This window comes from Talpa occidentalis, unplaced genomic scaffold (genome assembly GCF_014898055.3).
Source record: "Talpa occidentalis isolate TD23 unplaced genomic scaffold, MPIMG_talOcc4v2.1 talOcc4.15, whole genome shotgun sequence".
Classification (NCBI taxonomy): domain Eukaryota; kingdom Metazoa; phylum Chordata; class Mammalia; order Eulipotyphla; family Talpidae; genus Talpa; species Talpa occidentalis.
The window spans coordinates 28,171,413-28,192,188 of record NW_023601543.1 but is presented as its reverse complement, the minus strand read 5'-3'; the positions used below and the strand labels follow the sequence as shown (position 1 = coordinate 28,192,188).

General features: G+C 45.9%; 1 protein-coding gene across 1 annotated transcript in view; it reads right to left on the bottom strand.

Annotated features, from left to right (window-relative positions):
- COL4A6 (collagen type IV alpha 6 chain) overlaps positions 1-20,776 on the bottom strand; it is a 281,265-nt gene that overhangs the window by 10,907 nt on the left and 249,582 nt on the right. Inside the window, 17 exon segments of the mRNA XM_037512089.2 lie at positions 2,956-3,081; positions 3,394-3,465; positions 4,005-4,112; positions 4,222-4,329; positions 5,326-5,400; positions 6,036-6,099; positions 7,689-7,870; positions 8,335-8,406; positions 8,409-8,459; positions 8,889-9,032; positions 10,069-10,239; positions 11,815-11,976; positions 12,365-12,586; positions 13,593-13,700; positions 13,964-14,035; positions 19,558-19,741; positions 20,296-20,475. Of these exon segments, the coding sequence (XP_037367986.2) occupies positions 2,956-3,081; positions 3,394-3,465; positions 4,005-4,112; positions 4,222-4,329; positions 5,326-5,400; positions 6,036-6,099; positions 7,689-7,870; positions 8,335-8,406; positions 8,409-8,459; positions 8,889-9,032; positions 10,069-10,239; positions 11,815-11,976; positions 12,365-12,586; positions 13,593-13,700; positions 13,964-14,035; positions 19,558-19,741; positions 20,296-20,475 (2,101 nt within the window).

Below are 20,776 nucleotides of genomic sequence, written 5' to 3'. Positions count from 1 at the left end.
TAGTCATGCCTCAAATCCACAGACGGTAATCTTGATGGGAAAGCATGGCAGGGCCATATATACAAAAATAGAAGCCCATGTTATACCGGTAGCATGGAAGAAATGTATTTATTACTTAGGTATATTTTAGAAGACTTTCAAATGAAGAGAAATAGATTCAAACTGGTTGATTAACTGCTCTGGTGGTTGAAATTCTTATATTGGTGACATGAAAATTCCCAAATATTAATGTTGTGGTTCATTTTTCTGATAAGAAAAGTAAAAAAAAAAACTTAATAATGAATTTATCCTTTTAAATTTAGGAAAGACATAGTAACTCCAAGAAAACTTGTGAAAAAAGAGTAGTTGGTTAATTCAGATGTTTTTAATTGCTCACTCATTAACTGAATGCTGAGGAAATAGAGAGATGGAAAAGACATTTCAAGGAAGGTCTCCAAATTATTATGGGTCTGGAAAAGAGACAAAATGAAAACAAAAAGACAAACTGGTTACAAAGCCACACGATGGTACTGATGGTATTGTCACTTATATCTTTGATGAATCTTTGACATAGTCATATTTGCCTTTTTTGCAAATGTAAAAATCTGAAAAGATAATGTATTTTCCCTCGAATATATAGCTTTATAGGCATATATTACAACTATGCAAATTATGCTATAATTATGCAAAACCAATAAAAGAGACCCCCACATACAGTACAGTAAGTGTGGGCAGCACACAGATTATAAACTAACTGTGGCAGTTTTTGGAGTATCCTCTTTTCTGTACCTGTTTCTTGATTTGATCTTTATGCCCATATATCATTAAATCTGAACTAATTGTAAAACAGTACTCCTAAAAGTTATATACTATTGTAAACCCATGGTGAATCAATTGACAAAGTGTTTGAAGTAAGTCCCCCTCCAAAAAAAAAATCCCAAAATCTGAACTAACCTCAAGTAGTTAAAAAAAAGCACGTGTTTCTTTAAGAATAATACACTTGAAATGAGCACATGAACTCCAAAGTGGCATGTTTTTCCGACTCCCCTTAAAAACCCTAAATATACAAATGCAGCTTCTTGCTCTAGTGCCAATATGAAAATGAATGGTATAATTTGAAGTTATTTAGCTAAAGCTATTATAAGGACAGGGATTGCTCTAGGAAGTTCTCTTAGATGTCACTCCCCCTTTTACACCAGCTTGCATGATCAAAACAGAGGTAAGTACTTATGGGAAGGGAGATGTGATATTTACTGTATTCTTTTTAAACAAATTATCTGAATTGTTGAGAAGGACAGCGGTGTATTTATAAATCACATGTAAAATACAATCCAGATACAATGAACATCTGGGCTCCAACCATCCAATTTTGGAAATTTTTTTCATAGATCCCATTTCCTTTCCTCCTTCTCAGAGGCAACTGCTCCTGAATTTTGTATACATCTTCCCCTTTCATCAGTTTGGCCACGCATATTTGTATCTCTAAACAACGTCTTATTTGATTTTACTTATTTGTAAATGTTTATCAGTGGCATCCTACCAAATGTATTCCTTTGGCACTTACTTTTCTGTCCCTCCCAGCACTGTATTCCTGAAATGTATCCATCTTGCTATGTGCTGTTTACTGCATTTGTAATTGTGATTTTATTACCTCTGACAACTAAAGGAAATGAATAATTGAATGGCCAGGCGTTCAGAATCAAGATTTGAAAACAGAAAGGAAATGCTCCTGCTTCTCTATCTCTGTGAAAGAAGCCACACACTCTCCCTACAGGCTCAGACCCTGTGTGAACCCTCACTCTGGAGAAGCTGCTGGCTTTGGGAAAAGAACAGATTGGTCCCAACTGAAGGAAAGAGTAAACACAGAGAGAACAGATGCATCAATATAAAATGCAGCAGGAAATGAATTAATGTATGACCACAGTTCCCAGAAAACGTACGTACATGTTACAAACATGCCCGTTAGCAAGGAAAATGTGGTGGGACCTCGGGCTTCAGAGCTATGAGGAAGAGAACATTCTACAAATATGATTTCTCCAGGTAATGAGTAATAACACAATGGCCAACATTTCCAGAGCACCTACTGTCGGTTGGGTGCTGCGCTAAGTGACTTCATTCCTCATTGATTGCTCACTGGATCTGTCATGTAGATTCTCTTATCATATCCATTTTTCAGAAAAGGAAAGCTAAGGGCTTGCTTGAGATTTTGGGGCCAGTACCATCCTTGTTCAAGATCGTAGGGCTAATGAGAGGTAGAGCTGAAATTTGAATTCAGTTCGTCTGACTTCAGAGCTCATTCTATTCTCCTGGATGCTACACTAAATTCATTTCCTGTTTCTGCTAAGTGGGGTACATAAGGGACTTCAGAACATTTCCAGAGAGAGTCTAACTCATACTATTTGAGAGCTGGTGAAAAGGAGGCCCAGAAAGGGACTTCAGACAATGTGATGAGGCATGGTCCCGGACTAGGGTGAAACCTGCTTTCCAGTAAACCCAGCAAATCCTAATTACGTGCGTGCTTTGTGCCTGTCCCGTGGAGACATGGAGACATGTATCCGCTTACTCTTGGGCTCCTTCCAGCAGTCACACTGTCTTTCCAGGGCCTTGGGTGTGCCTTCCACACTGGACATTGAGGAACTTCTTTACTTCTGGTACACATCTTGCTAAGTGGACAAGCCCTTTCCCTCGGGACCATTGAACCCAGGCTCTGCGCAAGTGAGGTTAACAAGGGAGAGGGGCAGGGAACTTGGAGGCTAGAGGGGACTCACTGACCCACTCCCTGACACTTTCTCAGGAAAGCCCTAGGCATGGCCTAATTTTTCTTTGTCAGCCACCAGTTCTGTTCAGCTCCAAGATTCCCAGAGACGTGAAGATATCCACAGCTTCGGCCTGTCAACTGCAGGGTCGTGGTGAACCCTGATCCTGATTCCCTTACCTTCACTCATCTTCCACTAGGCCTGATTTAGACTCACTTACCTCGGCTACCTTTTTGTCCTTTTATTCCTGGCTTCCCTGGGGTTCCGATACCAGTTCCTGGAGACCCTTTTTCTCCTTTGGGACCAGGCAGGCCAGCTGGTCCAGGCACACCAGTTATACTAGGTCCTAAGAGGAGATGCAGAGAGAAGGGGACAGAATTCAGGAGTGATAAGGCTCTCATGCCTAGTTTACTTGCTGGGGACCCAGGAGGCCTGCCTGACAGATAACAGAGGCTGAGTACTGGAATAACAGGAAAGAGAGCTCATTTGGATGGAAGGACACATTCTCTCCTCCTCCCTCTCCACTTCAGGGGGCTGGTGAGGAGATGGATGTGTCCTCAGATATGGGATACATCACAGTCATGAAATCATGGTCAGTCCCAGTCAGGCTTCTCGAAGGGCTGGTGCTCTTCTCCTTACCGTGAAGGGGCTTCCTTACCTGTATTTCCATGGCTTCCCTTGGTTCCTGGAAGACCATTCAGTCCACGTAAACCAGGAAGTCCAGGGAAACCTGACGGGAAGAACATCAAATATGGCTCCAGCAAGTCTGAGTCATGAAGGGTCAGCAAAAAGTAGCTACCTGTTCCCAAGCACTTTGCCAAATCTTTAATTTAAAGGTCATGGTCTTTCTTAAGGCATTCCTCAATTCCCTAAGGGAGACTGGACCAGCCCTGAACCTACATCTCCCTGACTCTTATTAGAGACCAATGTAGCTTCAAGAACAGGATGGGAAATAACTGGGTATCTTCAAGAAGGACTCAGAGTGGCCATGTCAAGACCTTAAGTTGTCAGCTCCAAGAGACTTGCTGTTCAATCTCTAAGGGAAAGGCTACATGCGCCAGGCCAACACCTTCCTTGCTAACTTCTCTTGACGGCTGCTCTTCTCCTGCATATGTGCCTTCCGTGCCTCCTCTTCATCCCCCTTTCCTCAGTCAATGACTCACCCGTATATGGCTTAACCCCAACTAGTATCTGCTAATGTAAAGTAGCTGTTATCCTTTTTTGAGGGAAGGATGTTTTCCCCTACTGCCTTCTCCCAAATACACATACCTTTGGTTCCTATTAGGCCAGGGAGTCCTGGGGACCCGCTCGTGCCTGGATGGCCAGGTGAACCTGGAAGCCCTGGGTTTCCTCTCATGCCTGTAATCCCAGGGAGCCCTAGAAGTAAAACCAAGGCAGACGTTCAGAATGGGTAATGGCTTGAAGCCAATCCCCCCTTTTTCAGAATACCCCCTTTTCAGAATAAAGTTGTCACGTGGCATGGTACCTGGGGAGCCAGGAAGGCCATCATCTCCAGAAATACCAACTTTCCCATCTGCACCTTTGTTTCCTGGGAAACCTACATCACCCTCTAGTCCATCTTTTCCTTTCACACCTACAAAATCAAGAAAAAAATACTGAGTGATCAAAGACCCCATTTCGGTCCTCCATGGGAATGGGTGAACACGAAGGTGAAATTACTTTGAAATTTTTTTTTTTTTTTTTTTTTTTGATAGAGGCATGCTTTATTTATTTGTTTGCTGGTTTGTTTGTTTGTTTTGTTTTATACATGCACTGGGTACAGTCAGAAGCGCAGGAGGGTGAGAGAATTCACCAGAGCCAGAGCGGGGAGCAGAGCAGACAGAAGGACCGAAGTACACTGCTGAGGGGAGCAGCGGGCGGCAGGAGAGGTCTGCGCGCCATGTGGGACCCTCCTCCAGTGGCCGGGGAGCAGCCGGGGATCGAACCGGCGCCGCAGAGGCCGCGGGCAGCTTCGCAACCCAGCGCTCAACCGCTGCGCCACCGGGGAGGCCCGAAATTTTTTTTAATGCACAGAAAAACCTGGGGTGTAGGCCAGAGGTACAGAGGATGAGAGGACTCACCAGAGACAGAGTGGGGAGCAAAACAGGCGGATCTACTGAAAAAGACTGCTGAGGGGAGCAGCACACGAGACAGGAGAGGTCTGCTGTGCCATGTGGCTTAGCTCCCTGGCCGGGGATTAAACTCATGCTGCAGTGGCTGCAGACAGCTTGATAGTGCTGAGACTTTAACCCCTGTGCCGCCAGGGAGGCCCATTACTTTGAACTTTTGAGGGAGCTAAGTCCAGTGAAGAAACTAATAAGGATCACAGCACCTGTCTTCATGCTTAGAAGGTGACACCACTTGAAAGTAAGTAAACTTGTTGTGAGTGACTTCAGAAGTAGGAACAATGAAAAATGTTTGAGAAAGAATTTAGCTATAAACTAAGGAAGTGGGAGCCATTGTCCCAAAGGTCTTTGCCAGTCATAGCAATTTTTCTGTACTAGATGGGGTTTGCAGACTTCCAAACTTCCTTCTGATCTTTAGTTTTGAGGTATCTGTGAGACACATGATAAAAGTACATCAGTCTTACCTTCACGACCAGATTCTCCAGGCTGTCCCTTGGGTCCTGGGCTACCGTAAATTCCAAGTGTCTGACCTTGATCTCCTGGGGGTATCAAGACATAGTTCAACTGGTCTGGAGAAACCAGAGCTCATTTTGCAGCAAAGCAATCTTTTGAATGCAAAATAGTTTCAGATTCAATGTAGTCAGAGAAGTTCTTTGACAAAATTACCCATTGGGTAAACAGTGACCACTCACAAACAAGGCACTGGGATCCTACCAGGCTACTGGCATGACACGCTGCTACATGCAGTCTATGTCCATTGGGGACACAGCATCACACTAAGTGTGGGCAGAGAGGATGAGAGGGGCACTACAAACATCACCAGACTGGAACAATGACCACGACAAGGACGGGAAACTGGATTCAGCGGGGAAAGAGACTGTCTAAAGTAAACGGTTCTCCTCTGCTGCTGAGTCTGGAGGGCAGGTGTGGGTAAAAGTCAAAATACAACCTGTTCCTTGTTTACATGAAAGCCACAGTGAGCAAGTTTAGTAGGTACCACTGTTTGTCTCACATCTTTGGGGAACAAAGACTGCAAAGGGGCTTTGACCAAAGGGAAAGTGCCAATCAGTGAGTGTGTTTCCCCTAAACACAGTCTCCTTCGAGAAGAGCCTTGGGCCAACTGGAAATCCACCTTGTTCTGGATAAACACATTAAAAGAGAAAATACTCCTTACCTTTTGAACCTGGGAGACCAGATATTCCTGGGAGCCCAGGACCTCCACTGAGACCCTGTGAGCCCTACGAAATAATATGGAATCATTATTTCTGCCCAGAGCTCAGGACTCCCACCCTTTTGTCCTTCTCCCCTTTCTGAGCCAATGCCTAAGAGATGCATATCGCGTATTCTGGGGCAGAGGTGAACTGCGGGGGGAGAGGTCTGCAGAGGGGAAGGTGATGAACAAAGCGCAGATACATATGCTTAGAGATTTTAGGGGTGGGTTTCAACCTACAATTTAATCTTGGTCTTGTCACAAGTAATGTCCCAGTGACTATCAAAACCAGAATCTTGAGAAATGAAGTTGTGGCTGCTTTGGCAACTCTCATAGAAAATACACACGAGAAAATCAGGGCAGGCATCTCGTGTTCTCCACAGACAGTTGGCTGCCACCACCCATGCTAAAGTTCTGGAACCATTATGCACAGGAAGTGTGTTGCTTTGCCATGCAGGGCTAGCCTCCTACTGCAGGCGCCGCAAGGAACACGGTCTTTTGGCCACCAGGTAGCAGGCTTATGTGTGTGGGTGCTGGAGTCTGAATCATTTACACAGGGAAAGCTGCCTTCACTGGCGAATGTCCAAGACACCAAGTGAGTCTGGGTGGCGGGCATGTCAGCTGCTATGAGCATAGTTCTTCCCCTGGTATCTGGTATGGTTTTGATTCATTTTGAGATGCATCCAATCAACACATATGCCACTTAGTGCCTTGGCGAGACAGGGAGTTCTGGGCTGGGTCACTGTGTTCACTGGACTATTACCCAGGGCTCCCTTTCCATTCACCTGTCTTTTTCCTGCGTGTTGCCAAATCTACTAATTCTGAGCCATTGCTTATTCTGGGACGTATCCCAATAGAATTTCCCACTTTGGTTTCATCCCTCCTAGTGTGTGAATAGTGAGGACCATCCAGTTTGGAATGATTTCTTTTGAATATTATTCCCATCTTTTGACAAATGAGGAAAATGAGGCTCAAGGACATGAAGTGATGTGCAAGTGACCCCCAAGCTAATGAGAGATGGAGCTGGAATTCACTCCCAAGTCTATTTTATTGCTAAGCCTACTCTGCCACCTGGCTTTTGAGAACCCATAGAAGCTGGGCCTGATGCCTTGCCAGTTGTTGCCTGTGGAGGCAACAAAGAACTACCTGAAATCAAAATATCAGGAAGTCTGTCCTGAATTCTTATGATGTACTAAACTCAATGTGGAGTGCCAGCACTGAGGAACAGACTAAAGTATATGCCAGGCAGTTCTTGTTCTCAAGTTTGAACAACCATATTGAGGAAATCAGAGCCAACTAGGGTCAACATAAGCAGTGAGAAATGTAGAGTTTAGCATGTGGGTGCTCAGGGGCTCTGGAGGACGGGCGCCTGGGCTGAGGCCCGGGAACAGACAGGTCAGCCGTGTGGAGGAGAGAGCATGAACCATGATGGTCCAGAGGAAGGTATGATTTGGAAGGGGTCAGACTGGTCAGAACCATGGAGAGGGCTTGCGCTGAAGCTGTGCTAGGGGTAGGGACTGGGAAATGGGCTGGGGTCAGAGAGATAGACTATGAGGGCATGTCCTCTGCTACGGAAGCTGTTCCCTGGTGGGGAGACAAATATCTGGGCACACTTACACTTTCTCCAGGTATTCCTGGGAAACCCGTGATCCCAGGGGATCCCTTCAGGCCCGGCAAACCCCGTAGTCCAGTGGAACCAGGGGGGCCTGGCCTCCCACTGACTCCCTTGATGATGCTAGGGAATCCAGGAGCTCCAGGCAAGCCGGGTAGCCCAGGGTGGCCAGGCTGTCCTTTGTCACCTGGCAAAGAAGCAAAATGGCTTGAAAAAGACTGAGCAAGAGGCAATCTGCTCCCCACAGTATAAGTGTCCTGGTCAGAGGCAAGTCATGTGCACATTTGGGGACAGTTAGCTCCAGAGTGGGGGTGAGGGTAGGGGCGGTGCCTCTAGTCACATGAGCCACCAGTCAAAGCTGCCCCAACGCTAACATTCGGAAAGCTGCTCTGTTCTCACCCCATCATCGGCCTGGTTTCTCCAGGTGTCCAACTGCCTGTGGTTCAAAAACTCAGTTCCACTGCGGCAATGAAAACTGGCAGTCCCAAAGTTCAGGGCCCTCTCATGCCCAGGTGGCTTTCTCGGACCCCTGCTGCCAGCTACACTGTTGCTCTGGGGCCCTGTACTGTGGGGCCTTTTCTCAGGAAGGAGTCAAGTTTGTTTGTAAAACCTTTCCTGTGTATTTCTCCTGCTCATTCCCTGCCCCAGCACCTTTGGGCCCAGGAAATCCGTGAGATCCAGGTGCACCCTGAGAGCCTTTGTCTCCTTTGAGCTGAAGATTCAACATGGTGGTCTTGGACTGGGTCTTCCAGCTGGCCCTGGGGTGCCTCTGTCTCCTGCAGGCATGGAGATCATAAGATCCAGGTGAGAGGAAGCTTAGACACGGGGTCAGGCCTGGTTGAACTTGCATAGTAGCTCTTCCCAGACCCCCCCCCCCCCGCCATCCTCTTTCTGGGCCCTTCCCCACCCCCTTGCCCCAACTTTGCATTTCTGTGTGTGCCCTCTCCTTCAACAAGCCTGAAGACCACCAGTAACTTTGAACCCTTCTCGAAACCCTCCTTCCTTGAGCATTGGGAATGTATGACCAGGCCTCTGACTTGCAATGGTAACTCAGAAGTGAAAGGTTTGAAAGGACTCCATTCCAAAGTCCCAAATCTTATTATCTAACACAGGATGGTTTCAAGCTACAGGAATGACAGAGTCTACAAATAAGATGTATCTTGGGAAGTAGGGTGGCAATGCCAGTATTCGATTCCCCAGTTCACCTTTTTCGCCAGGGCTACCAGCCCATCCAGATGGTCCCACTCTTCCAGTCGACCCAGGAATTCCCTTCAATCCACTTGCACCAGGAATACCAGGGAGACCTGGCATTCCTGGAAAACCTATTGGTCCAACATTCCCCTTCTCACCTGTTGAGAAACAAATTTGTCTTTTTAGGTTTTTCTGAAATATTTGTTGATTTGAATGGAAGTTGAAATCACCTTTTTTTAATTGACACAATATTGTTCTACAACACTGTATGTGATTCACAGGATCACAGCTCCTCAGATGCATGTCTGCACACCACACCCACCGCCAAGGCACCCACAGTGCTCCACCTTAGTCCACTGTGCCGCCTCACACCCTGTGTTCCCCTCCTCCCCCGCCTGTAGCCTCAATTCCATAGTCAGTCTTCTGGGGCTTCGTATTGGTTTGGTTTTATCTAATCCTTTTATTTTGTTTCTCTATAGTCCAGGTATAAGAGAACTTTCATTATTAGTACATCTTACATGCAAGGAAGTGGAAACTAAGAGAGGTTAAATAACTCACCCAAAGTCACACAGCCAGGAAGTTGCAGAAAAGAGATTCAAAACAAAGTTTCTCTAATTCCAAAGCCCGAGCTCTTATTTATTACACATTATACTACTTCCTTGAACGGGGACAAGGCATGAAGTGACAGAAAGGAAAGAAGAGGCAGGCACCTCTCTTATGATTTTCCAAGTTAGAGTTCATGTGTGGCACAAGGGGCAAAAAAGCCTATGGTGGCAGAGAGAGGCTGCTAACCTGTTGTGTGACCTTGGACCAGTTATTTTCCCCTGGAGAGCAATAAAATAGAGATGCCACCTTTCCAACCTCTAGTGTCCAGTCAGGGAATTGCAGGGAATGAGAGCTGTCAGGTTCCCTGTGTAGGGGTCTTGCAGATGAGTAAACCCAGTGTGGCTGTTACTCTCCTGGGCTTGACTGACCCTGCTGTTTAGCCCACGGTTCCAGCCAGCAGGCAGTGGGGGTGACTCACCTTGGCTGGGTGCTCTTTCAGCATTAGCCTTCTCCAACTCTCTTAGCACAAAAAGATATGCCCGCCTCCCTTTCCATCTCCCATTCCCAGGCAGAGAAGAGGGGGCAAGCTGGGCAGCATGGATGCAGCTTCTTGGCACACACTGGTCCCCACCTGATCACTTCACTTACCCTTCAGACCAGGCAGACCTGGCAACCCTGTGGCCCCTGGCAGGCCTGAGTTCCCCAGGAAGCCTGTTAGCCCTGGGGATCCAGGGAGGCCTTTCAGCCCAGGCAGACCTCTCCTTCCAGTTGATCCAGGGGAACCTGTTTCTCCTTTAGGACCTTTCTTTCCAGGATGCCCTGAGTCAGCACAGGAGAGAACACAGGACAGCTGTCAAGTTAGGCTCTGTCCAGATCTGGGCCACTGCCCGTTCCCATGGCTTCTGTTTGGTTGGCTTGTTGGGTTTTGTAAATGGCCCTCAACAAATGGCCTCTGCAGGCTGCTAACAGGCAGAGTTCTTAGTTGCTAGAGCATTCGCACCTACCACCCAGATCGCCACAGCAGTGGCTGTTACTCCCAGCGTGGCACAGTAGCTGGCAGGGTAAGCAAACCCCTTCTGATTATAACTTCTCCCTTTATGAATGTGGTCCACACTTTAGCCTCTGAATGGAGCTCTGGGAAGCCGGGGTGGCAATTGAGCTCTAGTTTTCTGGTACTTCCCCTCTGAATCGGGCCACAATGGCTGATGCCTGAGCCAATCGGTGAAGTAGAGGTTAAAGCAGAGCTATTGTTTCAGCCTCCCAGGGAGCCATGGATACAGGGCTGCCCTTTTAATCCCTCATGCAAGTAGTTAAATCAGTCAGTTCCTTGGCAGTAAGGTTGAAAGACCCCCTAGTGCCAAGTACTGTAGAAATCCCCAAGGCCCATTTGGTCTCCTAGGTATTCTGAGACTTCTTTCACCGTGCTTAAGTTGGTCAATGGGATTAACCTCCTGAGCTGCTGCCAAAGTGGAATGTTCAGGTACAAAGCAAGGAAATTAAAAAAACCAAAGGATTAAATCAGTGAAGACAGAGGTATTTGGGCCCCCAAGGACCTAAATGAATGGCTGACTTGGCTTTCTATGGATTGAAAAGCATCAAGTAGCTGCAAACCCCAGGATTCTAATGGGAGGCTGTGAGGGGGATTCCACAACAAGAGAAGGAAATTCAATGGGGCCAACCCCACAGCATGAGTTCAGGGACCCCTGGCCTTGCCAGGTTATAGTGTATAGTCACATAATTCCCCAAGCTCCAAGCTGAAGGGGATGTTAGACTATGAGCTTTGGTGATGTCCTCTCCCCTGAACAGCCTATGTGAAGACCCCAGACACACAGAAGGACAAAGGAGGTAAAAGGGATATTGGTGACTTTGCAAATAATTCAACTTTGGTCATGTGGCCACGCAAAAGGAGGGATGAGGTGGTCTCTGCACAGGGTGAGGAGGGCGGTGCAAGGAAAAGGCAAGATGCAAACACTAGGCTGGAACCAGGGCGCTGCCGGGCCCCACTGTAGAGGGAAGGGCTCCTGGGCCATGGCTCCTCCTCAGAGGCACACTCACCTGGGAGGAGGACCTCCACGCAGTCACCCTCTGCTTGAGCTTCCCCCCAACCCAAAGCAGGCCCCCACAGCCCAGTGAAGGCCATGGAGATGGGCTGGCCCCACCTGCACAACAAGGAAGGGGAAGGCAGGAGGGAGGCTGATGAAGCACACCAGGGGGAGGGGGCAGGGGTGGGTGATTGAGTTCTGCTGGGCACTGCGAGGGTGACTGGAGATTGGAAAGTCAAGTCCTCACCTTCTAAGCTCTGAGCAGGTCACACTGCTATTGCCCCTTGGGGCTCCAGGACCCAGCTAGGTTAAGTCTGTCAAGCTGGGAAGGTTCCTCCTCCAAAGGACCTACCTGAAGTGCCTGGAATGCCCGGTAATCCTGGGAGACCGGATTGGCCCTTGATGCCCAACAGGCCACTAGACCCTGGGGAGCCTGGCAGTCCTGCTTGGCCTGGTTTTCCAGGGCTTCCCTGCTCACCTTTGGGGCCCAGTAAGCCCGACTTCCCAAGCAGACCTAAGGAAAGGAAGGGACAGGCGATCAGAACTGGGATCAACAGCAGGGGAAGGGGCCCAAAACCAACGTCTAGTGAAAGAACTTGACCCGGAGTTCATCCCATGTGCCACTGTCTTCTCAGCTCCAATCTTGCTGGTCTTGCCAATGGTAAACCATAGGCTTTGCAAGAAATCTGACTATTGGGTATGGTTATTTCTAGAATTACTGAGAAAGGAAAATGAAGTTAAGTGATTTGAGGAAAAGTTCCTAAAAGAGAGGGAAAACAACATTTCCTTTTAACCCCCTAATTAATTCCATCACCCCAGATTCATGCAAGTATTCATGCAAATAGATGGGTTACTGACAGGCTTTCTGTAGATTGTTAAGTACGTGGGACAAAAAGAGTCACCCTTGGGTCCTGGAAAGCCAGAGTCTCCAGGAAGTCCTCTGTCCCCTGGCAATCCCTGTAGGCCTTGCTTGCCCATAGCACCACTTTCAGCACCCAAGATGTCACCAGGGGCTCCCTTGGAACCTGGTAAACCTGGATTGCCAACTTCACCAGGCAAGCCGTCTTTTCCAGGGAGCCCAGGAAACCCAGGCAAACCTTTGTCCCCACGCGGTCCAGGAAACCCTAAATGTAAAGAGGCAAAAACAAAAGGCCATGGAGGTTTAGAAGTGATTAGTCTTGAGCAGACATCTCTCAGACGGTTTTTCTACTAGGAAACATAACATATTAATGTGTCACTTCTCTTGAAGATATGAGCGCCTGGCCCTGGAAGTCCTGGCCCAAAGGTGGGGACCATGCCAAGTGACCAGGAAAAGGGTCTAGCTTAGAGAGGCCGGAACTTGGGCAGAGCTCAGCAAATGGCTCCTCGGGCTCCAACCCTGGCTGAAGAGAACAGGTTACACCTGGGGCTGCCTGTCAAAAGTTTAGTCTCTTCTGAAGTGGTATAACTTCCGGACTCATGCCTCCCTCTTCCTGGGTAGTGGAGGGAATGGAGGCACTATAAACCCCAGAGCTCTTGGCCTAGATGAGTCAGGCTGTAGAGCAGGGTCGCTCTTAAACTGAGTATGGCTCAGAGTCACCTGGAGCAGGAGTGCTTGGCAAAACCCAGATTGCTGGGCCCACTTCCAGAGCTTCAGGTCAGTAGGCCTGGATGGAGGTGGCTGAGAATGTGGGTTTCCTGCAATTTCCCAGGTGATGAAGCCGAGGTTGGCACAAGAAGTTGTGAGCAAAGGGATAGAGATGGACAACTTTCCTTTGACTCATCTGACTCTATTTCTCTGACCTTTAAGGAGTTTATGTAGGAAACTACCACAGGACTGGCACTCAAACAACCTGGCATAGTCCTAGCTCTGTCACTAGTGATTACGTGATCTCAGGCCAGTTACTTTCCCTCTGAGCCTCAGTTTCCTCATCTGAAATTAAGAGATTGTCCCAGCTGATCTCCAATGGCCCTTATTGCTGGAATATACTGTTGTTCTACAGCTCTAAGCTCTGTCTTGACTGAGCAAGAAATTAAAACCATCCCACCCACATCAGAGCACAAACAACTTCCTATAATTGTGAATGGCTATCACAATCCAAATACACACTCACAGCAAAGAAGAAGGTGCAGAGAAGCTCCTTTCCTTACCTGGCAATTCGGGGAGGTGAATCGATCCTGGATTTCCGGGTTCTCCTTTATCTCCCTGCAATCCACGCTGGCCCAGAGTCCCGGGGAGGCCACGGGCCCCTTTAGGACCTGAAAACCCAAAAATGAGCAGTGAGGGGGGAAGGAAAGTCAGTGTGGCGAGGTATGATTTGTGAGGATCAATCAAGAATCCCTGTCTCTTGCCTCTCTCAATCTCACCTCTGCACACTGCCCTCTCTAGCAGCTATTCTATTTTCTCAGTCCCTAAGGCTGACCTCTCAGGAGGAGTGTCCACAAGTGCTCCTGGGCTATGCCTGGCTTCCTGTGGCCCATGGCACTTACAAGTATACTCTGCCTTTCTCTGGTCTCCATACCTGGGAATCCGGGAGCTCCTGGCAATCCTGATGGACCATAGGCTCCAGGAATAATACAAGGTAAGGTGATACCTGTAAATGGCAACATGGAAGCATCTGGTGAACCCACTGAATCAGAAAAGATTTCTTCCTAGCAAGACCCTTTACCCCCATTCCATCCCAACCAAATTTTTTTCCCTGCTGAATGGCTGGGACCCATGTAGAAGAATCCTAGCATCAGATGTTCTTGGGAATTACTACCATTGCTCAGGGATAAGAATGCCACTAGTGTACAGTGACAAGATGCCACTTTCCAAACCATGCGTGCCCATGGGCAGGCAGTAACCTATGCAGTGAGGTCACCTGTGCAGGTAGAGCAGCAAACAATTACCTACTCCTCCTATTCTCAGATGAAGCCTCTCCCTAGGATGGGTGCTTGAGGTTAGTCCTAAGGGTCCATTATATCTACAAAACTAGAGTGGAGGAGGGTTTGAACCCAAGACCACTCAGGTTACATGTCTGCTCTGTTCTTGGAATGAGACTTTTCCCAAACCATTAGGTTATTTTGACACACCTCATTGGGATCTACAGAAACTCACTGATTTTCCTTGGTCAGATGTACCCATTTGTCTGTACCAGAAAGACACTGAAAGCCACTCTCTTGGTCATGACAGACACAGGGTGACCCTTCCCTCAGATTCTCATTTGAAACTGTCATCTCTGCTAGTCAGGGAGTAGGGCTAGTCAATTTCAAGATTCATGACATCGGAATTGGCACGTATAAGGCTTACTCCAGCAAATTATTCCTTGCTCATTCATAATGCAAATAAAAAAGTGTCTATAAGATCACAGAGGGGAGGTTTAATAAAAGTACTCATGAACAAATTGTTTGAAGGCTCCCTCAAGTGCTATTTACAAACAATTGCTATGCTAATTAAAATTAGTCTTGCCTATTCATTACACAATCCCTAAGGTCTGCTTTCAGCCATGGAGTCAACAGTTCTAATAAAATGCTGTAGCTTTTGCCTGTACTTGAAATAAATCACAAATGGAATTTCTTAAAGATATGTCTACAACCTTTGATTCGGACTGCTTACTCAGCTGAGGAATATTCCTCCTCCAATACCACTTCTACCAGAATATGAAGGCTTGATGACCTTTTTAGCCCCCTTGTTGTATTGCTAAATCAAAATCGGGAATTGGATGGTAAAATGCATTGGTTAAGGGATTGGGCTCTGTAGCCAGACACACCTGTGCTTATATCCTAGTTTCACTACTAACTAGATGTGTGGGCAAGAGACTTAACCTCTCTGAGCCTCATATATAAAATGGAAAGATGATATCAAGTAATGCCAACAATCTGGCACCTCAGTATGTGCTCATTTTTATTATCATACTTCTGGCGGAGTGTCTGAAGAGCTCCTACAGGCCAATCCCTTGTTTCTACCTCAGTCAGGTTAGTGACACTACTTTGTAGCCTGAGTAGAAACTTTCTGCCTTCTAGGCCCCCGACTGCTATAGTTATGTTTCCATAGGCTTACATCCTCCATAAGTGGCCACACTTATCTCTATCCTGCTATGGAAATGTGCTTCATGGGCAAGCACTTATGATGAGCTAATTCACTGGAAGGGGCTGCCAATCCCGTGTTTGGCTTAGGCCTGGACTAGGCTGAAAAACTGATGGAATCTTGACAGGGACCCTGTAGAGTCCTCTCCTGTCCCAAATGTTTCAGTAACCCCACTGGCTCCAATGTGTTAAACACTGCAGTTCCATTGCATTGTGTCTTCAAAAAACAAACTGGATAAAATGTAAATATCTCTGGGCTGGGTCCAAACACAAAGCCATCCATCCTCAATTTATCAGATCAATTGAATACATTCTTTTCACCTGTGACAACCAGATGAAAACAAAACTTTTAGAGGATGGGGCCAGAGATAGGCTTCTAGAAAGGCTCCAGAACAAGAAAAATGATTAAAGATAGTAGAAACCAGAGGAAATTAAGTAAATACTCCTCTGTGGTCTCAGGCTGGTCCTGTACACCACACCTGCGTATTGCAAGCAGAAGGTCAAAATAGTGAGCAGGTAAGGACTTAAAATCATCTGGTATCTGGTTCTTTTACTTTATGCCCCTGTTTTCTACTCTATATTTCTGAATTCAGAACCTTCTCCTCAACAAAGCAGAAATCAATTCTATCCATGTGTTCCTACATGTGATGAATGACCTGATTATTCAAAATTTCCCCCATAAATGCCAAAATCCACCTTCAGAATAAAAACTACTTCCAGTGATCAAGATACTATCATCTTGATCTGCTCTGAGTTCAATAAATAAATATCAAGCATACATGGACCCCTCTAGGTACCTCCCAAAGCAAGTTATGGCACCAGGTAGGTTCAGAAAAAGAAGGTGCTTAAGGTAGAAACCAGTCAAGCCACCAAGTTGCATAGTAAAGGAAATTGGTCCCTCTAGAGACTGCACACCCACTTGCCCCCATACCCTCCCTGCCAGGAGATAAGTGCCAAGAAGCCTCTGAAGCAGTGTCAGTGTTAGCCTTTGCACCCCAGCCTTAGGGTCAACCCTCCCCATCCAGGGGCTCCAGTGTGGTGCTCAAGCCATCGTGAGTGTCTGAGATAAAAGTGAACTAAAAGGAAGGGGGTGGTGGCCAACATTGGTGACTGAGAACTAGCTAGGTCTCATCTCCCTCTGTGTCTAAGTCTCCTTTACCAACCTTCTCCCTGCAGCAGCAATCACCTAGACCAATCAAGTAAAGAAGAAAATTAAACCAGGATCGAAGCTTCTTGAGACCCAAGGGAACTCTTGTCTGCATTTGCCCACCAATCAAATTCCCTGTCTGGATTGAGTGGAGAGAGCTGGCACCCACACAGGATCAATGACACAGTAGCCATTTCAGTAATAACCAGGGTGATTGATTACTATGAGCAGCTGGAGTAGAGCCTCTTTGGAAACAGTCAGTTGTCTGCTTGCCCAGGGTTGGTAATAATTCACACCACTAGGTTGAAAAGCTTCTGATGACTACATTCCCTTTCCGGGCAATGCAGCTGTCCTAGCCTGGGCCACCACTGGTTTGAGTGAGTACACTTAGGAACAGCATCTTAATTTTTTTGTGGCGGCAGTAATGGCTATAGTGTAAATGGCTGGGGCTCACAGTTTATGTGTTTTTAAACTTGTGTGAAAGAAAGCTAAGTTTGAGGAGTTGTATTTGGTCACCACAGACAGAAAAAGAAAGCTAATGCTGTCAGTTGAAGTAATTTGGGGGTAAAAGTCTTGGTACTACCACAGAAACATGTTTTGCATGTGGCATCTCCCAGTTTGTAGCTCGCTACATCACTATATTCATAAGAACTTTGTGTCCAGGGACTAGTGAAGTTTGGGATAGAAATGGTCCTCTGTGGGCTTCCTTTGTTTGACTCTGTCTGTTTCCAAAGAGAATGTTGATAATATCCAGGTGATTTGGGGGGGGGGGTGAATAGCTTTATAGGTGCCACGCTCTTGTAACTCAGTTTGAGACCTAGTTGCCTGCAAAATGGGTTGAGCTAAAATGAAGGCCCAGTAGGCAGAGGGGCCAAGGTCTTACACATGAGACCATGAATAAGATCTCTGGGAATAGAGCTGGAAGCAATAGCTGACACCAAGACTTCCAAAAGGCAGAATGATTTCATTTGATAAGATTCTCAAAGCCTTCATAGGAATTTCCAAATTAAAATACTAATGGGTTTTGAGAGTCTTGATTCATAAAGATGTAAATATCTAAGTAAAAATAATTTGGAAAAAAATTTAAAAGATAAAAATCGAGCTTTACCTTTATGGGTATGTTTCTGGAGAAAATGACTGTAAATCAAATTTCTGTAAGTCAAATTATATTTTAAATATCCAAGGAGGACTCATTATATAATAAAATAGCATGGGATGAATAATAAAAAAAGAGAATCTTGAATCATTAAATTTTAACCTGCGCTACCATTCTCATTACACCAATTCATACAAATATTTTGAAATAAGTAAAAATTTATAAGATGTGGTATTCTGTCTTCTTTGTAATTCTCCAAGGTGACAAGGTAGAAAGAGGAGAAGTAAGTGTAATGAACAACTCCTTCATTATTGGGAGGCCCTTTCTTCTGTGAGGATATTTTAGCCTTCTGTGGGACACTGTACTGTGCTAAGTAGGTTGAAAAATGCTAAAAGATATTACTCACCTTCCCTAGTATCCAGAGGCTTATGAGGCAGTTGGGAAATGCAGAAGTATTAAGTGGAAGAAAATATATAATTTAAGGGGCAATGACAGGCTGTAGACACCAAGGGGAGGCTTAATGGAAGAAGCAGGACTTACAGGGAACCCTGAAAGGTGGATAGGATGCTCCTATATAGAAAAAAGAAGAATGGAATTCCAGAAAAGACAACATGGACAAATTCTTGGACTTGTAAATGAACAGATTGTGTTTGGGAACAGTAAAAATACTGTGGTTTATTTATTTTATATCATGAAGAGTGGGAAATAAGTTAAGAAAGGTTGGTTGTGACATGTTTGGAGACTTCTGCATTCTAGCCTGAGGGGTTTGGACATTATCTTCTATTCAGTAGACAAAGTTAGTTGCTTTGGACGAAGGAACTAAATGAGTCAGTTGATTTTACAGGTATTACATTGGTAGCAGTGTTCATAGTAGAAGTGAGTGTGGAAAGGCTGGAGGTAGAAGATAGGAAAATATTTAGGAAGTTTCTTCCATCCATCCATCCATCCATCCATCCATCCATCCATCCATCCATCCATCCATCCATCCATTCATCCAGCCAGCCAGCCAATCCGTGCATTCAGCCAGCCAACCAACAAGCACATAGGTATTTGATAAGGTAGGTTTGAGATGATAGCTTAATAGCAAAGAAGAGTAAGGGAAAAATACAATGGGCAGTGCAAAGGAAGAATAAGAGATAAGCTTCATGTTTTTAAACTGCAGACGACTATAAGAAGTATGGTACCACTAGTGGAAACAAGTTGGGATGAAAAACTGGCTGTTCAGGCTGTATGGAAAGCAAGTTATTAGCATAGCATCTTCATAATCTACAAACAGAACTGTTATTCACTAAAATTCCTGAAATTCAAGCATAAAAAGAAGCTATACAAATGACAGGGAATTAAGATATAAAGTGGAGATTAGAACAGATACAATTAGAGTCTCTTCCCAGTCTGAGATTTCATGAATGAAGGTAAAGTGCTTCTTGCTGGCTTTACCATACATTTTGGAGGACACCTTGTCCAGTCTCCCACTGATTACTTCATTGGCATTCACGACAGATGGTCAACAAGCCTCTGCTTGAAATTTTTCAGGGATTATTAGCTTATAGCCTCTCAAGGAAGTTCAGTTACGTTTTCTGACTGCTCTGTTAGGAAGTTCTTCAATAAGTAAAGCTCAGAAGTATGTTGTTCTGTGTAAGCATATCACAATACAGTTACGATCCTTGTGAAATCCTTTAAGAGGACTGAAAATAATTGTAGTCAGGCAAGTGTCTTCTTACAATACATTTCATGCACCTGTGCCATATCTAGACTCTGCCAGCGATCAATTTCCAAGTCTAAAGCCAGCTGACTTCCTGACTCACCTGGAAGCCCAGGGAGGCCTTGTTGCCCTGGTAATCCATCTATTCCTTTATCTCCAGGAAGCCCGCGTGGTCCAGGAGATCCTGGTAGCCCAATTCCTGGGGGGCCGACTGGGCCAGTATGGCCTTTTTCACCAGGAAGTCCTGGCAATCCTTTTTCACCTGGGAAGCCTTGTCCACTATCACCCTAGACAACACAGAAGAAAGAATGAAAGTCCAGTGGAGAGTCTTATCTGGAGAAACTGTGTCCCCAAGAAAGAGATAACCAATGTGACTAATGCTTGGTTTTTTGTTAGAAATTCTCTCATTTTTCAATCAACTCCTCTGACTTTAGCTTGTGGGAATGAACCTTGTCAGCCTAGGGTGATCTGATAATGCAAAAGGTTCTAGATCAATAGAAGAAGGGAACAGGAAACGGGAGCAGGATAACAATTTCTGAAGACACAGAAAGTAGCTTGATTATCTAAAGGAAAAAATCTACTGAGAACTGAAGCATTTCTGTGATATGGTCATTGTTGCTAGCATTAATCGAATGAGACAATAAGCCATTATTAGAGATTCCTATTTTACAAAAAGGAAAAGCACAGAGTGAAAAGTACCAGTGACACAGGCAGGAAGACATATTCTGGACTCTGTTCTTCTCTTTCTCATGGTCCAGAGGCCATCAGAATGTCCCAACACCCACCCAAAGTCTGGTGTGTGTATTTATAGAGTTAATTCACCCAGGAAGGACCAACTTACTGGCAGACCTGGAAGACCTGGTAGACCTGGTATTCCATCCTTGCCTGAGGCTCCTGCCTGACCAGGACGTCCTTGGGGGCCAGGATCTCCCTGCTCTCCAGGTATCCGAGATCCTGTGCTAATAGTTGGTTCCCCCTTCTTTCCTTTGGGTCCTGTAGGACCTTGAGGCCCAAATAAGCCCTGACAAAGAGACACAAAGGACATGATTAGGAGAGGTAGCAGACATTTAACTCTCAACAGGTCCTGACACTCTTCTAGGCACTTGATTATATTGTCATCTTGAATAATAATTGCTGATATATTTTCTGTACCCTTTCTAGATTCTGAAATATTTGGGGATAGTAGCCTTGTCTAATCCCTTCCAATTTTATCTTCAGGGCCCAGCACAGAGCTAGGTAAATGTAGAGACTTTTGTGGAAGGAAGGGAGAGATTAAGGGAGGGATGTGGGTAGGTTAGTACAGAAAGGGACCTTAGAGACTA